The sequence below is a fragment of the Vanacampus margaritifer genome, chromosome 3, assembly GCF_051991255.1.
Source record: "Vanacampus margaritifer isolate UIUO_Vmar chromosome 3, RoL_Vmar_1.0, whole genome shotgun sequence".
Lineage (NCBI taxonomy): Eukaryota > Metazoa > Chordata > Actinopteri > Syngnathiformes > Syngnathidae > Vanacampus > Vanacampus margaritifer.
In genome coordinates, this window is record NC_135434.1 from 13952596 (window position 1) to 13958822 (window position 6227).

The 6227-nt window shown below is 39.6% G+C and overlaps 1 protein-coding gene across 1 annotated transcript; it reads right to left on the reverse strand.

Annotated features, from left to right (window-relative positions):
- Positions 1-677: 677 nt before the first annotated feature.
- LOC144049360 (glial cell line-derived neurotrophic factor-like) lies at positions 678-2567 on the reverse strand. The gene is made up of 2 exons (XM_077562226.1): positions 2375-2567; positions 678-1168 (listed from the first exon to the last, which is right to left on the reverse strand). The coding sequence occupies exons 1-2, from the start codon at positions 2565-2567 to the stop codon at positions 678-680; spliced, it is 684 nt and encodes a 227-aa protein (XP_077418352.1).
- Positions 2568-6227: the final 3660 nt, after the last annotated feature.

Here is a 6227-nt window from a genome sequence, read left to right on the forward strand (position 1 = left end):
TAATTTTGAAATCTTAGTATAATCCTAACCCTCGATGTCATTGCTCTGCTTTGCAAAACAAGACACTGCATTATACTGTATTCAATGTTTTATCAGTGTTTTTTTTCAAGAAATTTTGAAGGGTTATAAATTATTATTTTTTCTTCCCCATGCATTTCAATTGCTGTCAATTATACGTATACTGGGCCAAATTCTATCCCTTGCGAATGGTGGTGGTCGACTATAAAGTAAATATAAAAGTTGTAATAGATATATTAGATCAAAACAGTGACCAGTTATCGTCTTTTTTTTTTCAAACTCATTGATCGGCCCAAAAAATCCTGGTTGTGTAAAGTCTAGTTTTCATCAATTGGAAAATAAATTCTGGATAAAAAAAAAAAAAGGGGGGGTTAGGCCTTCTAGTTTCTCATTAATTGTTTGAAAATCTCTTCTTCTTATTTTTTCCTCCATAAAATTTGGACAAACTATGTATGGATTCCATCCAAAAAGTGTTTTTCCTTTTTTTGGGTCAACAAGAAAAAAATCAGGACATTTAGAGATACTTTTTCAATGGACAGTGACATAAATGCTATACTATAGACACACGGAGAGAGTGTAAAAACCTCCTTAGTGTTTGACTCACACATGAAGAAGGGAAATGTGTGGACTGTCAATCAAACACACGCTTGAAGAGTTGTTCAGACACAAGCGCACTTTCTGGCCGAGTGCTTCCTGAGCGTGTGGTAGACCAGATTATCGTCCAGAAAGGACAGGTTATCGTCAAACGCCACCGGGCGGCAGCAAGCCTGTGGGGGCGCATCCTTAGCGGGCAACCTCCCACGGCGGGCCAAGTGGCGGAGGATCTTATCGTAGTTCGTCTCCGATTTCCTGCAGGGTCCCGCGCAGTACCTGAAGATCATCTCCTCGCCCGAACGGTAGCCTAGACCCAAGTCGGTCACGTTGAGGTGGACCTGTTGGAGCGCGCAGCCCGGAGCTCGCCCGCCGCCTGCCTTCCGTCCCTTCGAACCCGGGTTCCTTTTCCGGCTCGACCCGGTCATCCTTTCCCGTCTGGGCCGAGACCTGATGATCTGGTTCTGCTCGATGGATGAGTCTTGTCTTCTGCTCACGGTCACCTTGATCAAATCCACCACCTGGTCAAAGTGGGCGGGGATGGGCTCCTCCATGAGGTCTGAAGGAAAAACAGATGTCTCTCAGCATTCCCATGTTCTTTTGTTTCATTAGTGCTCGTCTTTCAGCATTCATTTACCATAGTTTGATGTGTGCAAATGTCAGCATTATCACTGAAATACTTTGGATGTGCAACCGAGTGAATGCTTGACTCTCAGCATTCCTGCCATAAGCTTTTTTGACACAGTCCTTGCTTGTCTCAATAGTCCTACTGAAATACTTTGGACATGTAAGAGTGATTTTGTGTCTCAGCACTCGTACTGAAAAGCTTTGTAGACAACAATTCAGCATCTCCACATTGTATGTGATTAATTGTCTCTCAGCATTCTCTCATTTTAAACCACATTTTGAAATTATGCGTGTTTCTCAACATTCCCATTGAAAAACTGTTGAACTTTTGAAATGCTCGTCTTTCAGCATTCAAATGTATTTTAGGTATTTTTAACCATAGTAATGGGATTGTAACTGCTTCTTCTTCAATATTTAAATACTTTTGAACAAGGAACATTTTTGAGCCATAGTAACACTTCTGTGAATGTCTTTCTCACTGCATTCTTTTTTAAATCCAAACTAACAGTATGAATGCTTCTCTCTTGGAATTACCACTTCTTTTTTTTCTTTTTTTTTTTACTATAGTAGCATTAGTGTAATTGTCTCATATTCCCATTGAAATACTTCTTACAAACAACCTTTAAAAAAAACATGATTTGACTAAATGCCTTTCTCTCAGCATTCCCAATTTGTTTTTATAGTCAAATTAGCATGAAAATTTTATTTTACATGACCATGTTTTACCATAGTGGCACTTTGGATTTTTGGGAATGCTTGTCTCTCAGCATTCTGATAATAAAAAAAAAAAACTTTTATATGCAACCAGTGTGAATGTTTGTCTCTCAGTATTCGCATTTGACTTTTTCCAGCCATGGTAACATGAGTATGAATGCTTCTGTCTCAACATTAGCAACCATAGTAATATGAATATTTGACTTTCAGCATTACCATTATCATGTTATGTGTCTCTCAGCATTCTGGCTGAAATAATTTGCAACTGTTTGATAGCAATCTTCCAGCACTTGTTTTTCCGCCGTAGAAACATGAGTGTGAAAAGCTGTTCTCTCAGCATTGCCGCATTTTTTTACCATCAATGTGACTGCTAGACTCTCTCAGCATTCCCCACTAACCGACTGCATTCCAAGCCCATCCTTACATGCGTCTCCCTGCTCGTCCATGTCCTCCTGGCTCCCGCTGATGCCCTGCGAGTTGACTGACAGGCGAATCCGGAGCGGCGGGCTCTCCAGGGGCCTCTCTTCTGCTACGCAAACCACCTCCGGGGGCCCCGGGCCGGCGTGCACGGCCCCCAGCACAATCAAACAAGTGGTCAGGCTATGCCATAGCGTCATGGTCCACTCGGGTCCGGCAGAGGGACATGGCGCGCCTCGGAACCAGCTGCTATCATCCGGCAGACATGGCGCTTCCCAGAGGAAAATTCCTCCAATAAAAAATAAAAAAAATAAAATATAAAATCCCTTTTTTGCAGAATTCCGTCAGGCGTGCATTCCTGTCGAGCTCAAGTCCACACTGAAGGAGGAGAAGAGGAGGAGGGATGGGGTGTGTTGGTGACGTGCGGCGATCCATTCCCGGTGGGTGGAGACTCCACAGGTCAGTAAAAAAATGTGGTTCCAATCAGTGGGACTTAACATGGGCTGCTACTTCACACTGCTTTTTTTTCATGACATTTGATACGTCCTCATTAGAAATATACAACTTCACATACTTATGATATGTGATGCAACATATTCAGACTTTGAGTCAGTGTCATCTAAGCAAAGCAAACATTACTTGTAAGCTCATATTTCATTTGCAGCAAAGGGATAAGCTTACATTTTTTTTGTTATATTTCCTTTTCTGTAATTGTATTGCAAAATAAAAGGCAAACACAACAACACTTGTGGTGTTAATCTTTCAAATGCTCACTTAGCATGGACCTACTGCTTACTGCTAACATTAGCGCTAAATTATTTGCAGTCATTTTAACAACAATCTCACGTCTTCTTCCAGTCTGCGCTGTAGTGTAATGGCAAGAATTGTGTCAAATGTTCTATTTTGTAACTCATTTGCTGCCAAAAACGTATAAATACGTCCTATTTTTACCATGCTCCCAAAGACGCATTTATACGTTCTTTCTATGCTGAAGCATACAGAAGGCTTTGATGCAGCATGTGAACTGAAGAGAACGGTTGAAGCAATGGTAGTTATTACAAAAGCGGCCAGTAGGTGGCAGCAGAGTATAAGAGATCAACCAGGGCCATGTTGCAAAATATTCACAGTATATTCTAATGCGGAAACAGATACAAATATACTTTCTTTTTCTAGAGAAAGAAGAGACTTTAATCTTTCTTTTGGTAGGTTCCATTTTTTAAGAGCAACAAATCAGTCAAAATCCTGTAAAACAGCCAGGAGCGAAGGGGGTAGCTTCAGAGAAAATGGCTGGGAGTGAATGAGTTTTTAAAAGCACACATGAAATCTTCCAACGCATGTGAGAAATTGGGTAATTATAGTCCGATCAAATCAAGGTTGAATTTTTTTTTGCCCTAATTCCAAAATGTAGGGTTGGCACAAACACAACACTGTTCATCACCCAAAATTAAAAAAATAAAAATAAAATACGCTTGCTGTCATGCATGATGATGGTAGCATCATGCTTTGTTTTTGTTTTGATGAACTGGGGCAAAAAATTGAATTATGAACAGTTCAGAATAGAATTGACTAGATCCTTATTGTCACAGGTTCAATGACGAGCGATTATTTACAGTACATTCATGTATTGCACAGATTTGATGTTCATGATATTCATCAATATTGCGGTAAATGGGCCTTTAATCATTAGTTGCGGGGATGCAAATCAATTTCACAGCTTGGCGGTAAGCTTTTATTTTTTTAGCTTCATGCTTCTAGACATTAATGTTTGTGGCGTTTATCAAAAACACCAGCTAGCATTAGCACAAAAGGTTCGTTCAGGCTACTGCTATATAGAGCAGCTGACCTTTAGTTGAGCTTAATCAGGGTCACTTTGTAACAATTTCCCCCAAAATATAATTACAACAGCCTTCTTATTTGACCATTTATGACTGAAGCATTTTTTAATTAGTAGATTAACACCTTAGCTGTTCATAATCGGAACTCCTGCAAGCCTTTGGTCAATCGTTTTCAGACTGGATTCAGGTTCGAATTTCCCGCCCTCTGTCTGCGAATGTGCGTCGTGCTTTGTGTATGTGAAGAAGGGAAAATGCAGTTTCATTTGTCGGCCACAAGTGGCAGTAGAGATTCGAAATTCAATTTTCTGCGTTAGCTTTAAATAGTGGCAGGTGGTTAATTGGTTGGTTAACTGACCAAAGCTGCATCCACTTATACAGTAAGAGGGTGTGCACATTTTGCAACCACAAACGTTTATTGTGATTTCCATTCTTGAAAATATTTCAATTTTTTTATTTCATTCAATTTTAAGTTGAACAGTTTAGGCCTATAGTTCACCAAAGGTGGGGGGAAAAAAGTATGCGCTAGAAACAAATGTTTGTTGTGCATATTTTGTGTCTGTGTGCTGGATGTTAGCATATTTACATTTACTATCCACTACACAACACAATCACATCAATGTGTCAGTATTTCCCCTATTCCACTAAGTAGCACTTTTGGTTTATCTGAGTTTTATTTGACATGTTTTTACATTACAACATCACATCTAAATGTTCTAATATGGTCTGGAACAGAGGACTACACTTTTGGGGAAAATAAAGTTTCCTTCCTCGAGGGCTGATGAAAAGCTGTTTATTTAGCTTAAATTAAGTCTAAGTGCATGCAGCTGTTGGCTGAAGTATAGACAGACATATAGTATAGAAATTACATTTTAAGGCCAGAATGTACAAGATTTTTGTTTTTGTTTGCCCTCCCTCCCTCAACTCCCACTAAGATCATTCAAGGAAGACGTATTGTTTCCCGAAAGTCCTATATTCAGCCAGCTGATGCTAAATGTAGCGCGTCGTGATGAATCGTCTTTGCGTCGCACGCGTTTTTGTAAAAAAAAAAAAAGGCTCAATGGAGGCTCATCAGGTGAATGACTAAATGTCCCCTCTGTGCAGCTAAAAGCTGTCAGGTGGGTCTCTTAAGCCAGGAATAATAATGGGGCTTGTGACGCCACATCCTCAATTAATAAGAGACTTCACTTGTTACTTGAATGAAAACAAAAAACATAGTTTCCTTACATGGGCCAATAACGAATTAATAAAGGTTTTGCATTTAAATGCATTCTTATAATATATTTTCAATACTTTGATGCTGTTACTTGCTGCGGATTTTGTTGAATTATAAAAAAAATGAATAGATATAATAAAAATATTGTATATTAGCATTTTAACTACTTGTAAAGCACTGTAGGAGTATAATTTTAAAAGATAAACAGAATGACATTTACTGCAGAAGCAAATATTGCCACCAGTGGGCGCTGTTGACTGTTTATATGCCTTGCCCGCCTTCAACGTATATTGTATTTCAAAGTAGCCAGGTGCTTAGTAAATAGTTGTATTATGAATGTAGTGTTCAAGTAGTAAATATAAACATATTAAAAACGTTGTTTGATAACATTTTGTGTGCTTTGTCAAATATTTGAAGCAATATTTCTTCTGTAATTTAAAAACATGTATTACTAGCGCCTATTGATTATTTTATTTAATGTGTTTTGTTTTCTTGGGAGTTTCTTCGGTTGTTTTAACGAGTGTTTTGGGGGGTTAGTGTAGGCTGTAGTAGTGTTTCTAATTCTGTGGGTCAAGACGCGTGTGGCTTCCATCTGCGTGCGTGCGTGGCCTTCGGTGTGCGGATTAGACGCTCGTTATCCTCTTAGCCCCTAAATGGCTCCACGTTCCTGCATGCGCTCTTGGGTTGTCATGTGCTCTCGTGGACGCACACGCAGGAACCACCTAATAAACACATTAAAAGAAAAAAAAAGACGTAAAACACAGTCACGCTCGCAACATGCCCACCCATCTCGCATCGGTCGCGCGCATTAC

Coding starts and splice junctions, on each gene's coding strand:
- LOC144049360 (XM_077562226.1), bottom strand. CDS start 2,567: ATGACGCTATGGCATAGCCTGACCACTTGTTTGATTGTGCTGGGGGCC. Junction 1,169..2,374: donor GGACGAGCAGGGAGACGCAT/GTAAGGATGGGC, acceptor TTTTTCCTTCAG/ACCTCATGGAGGAGCCCATC.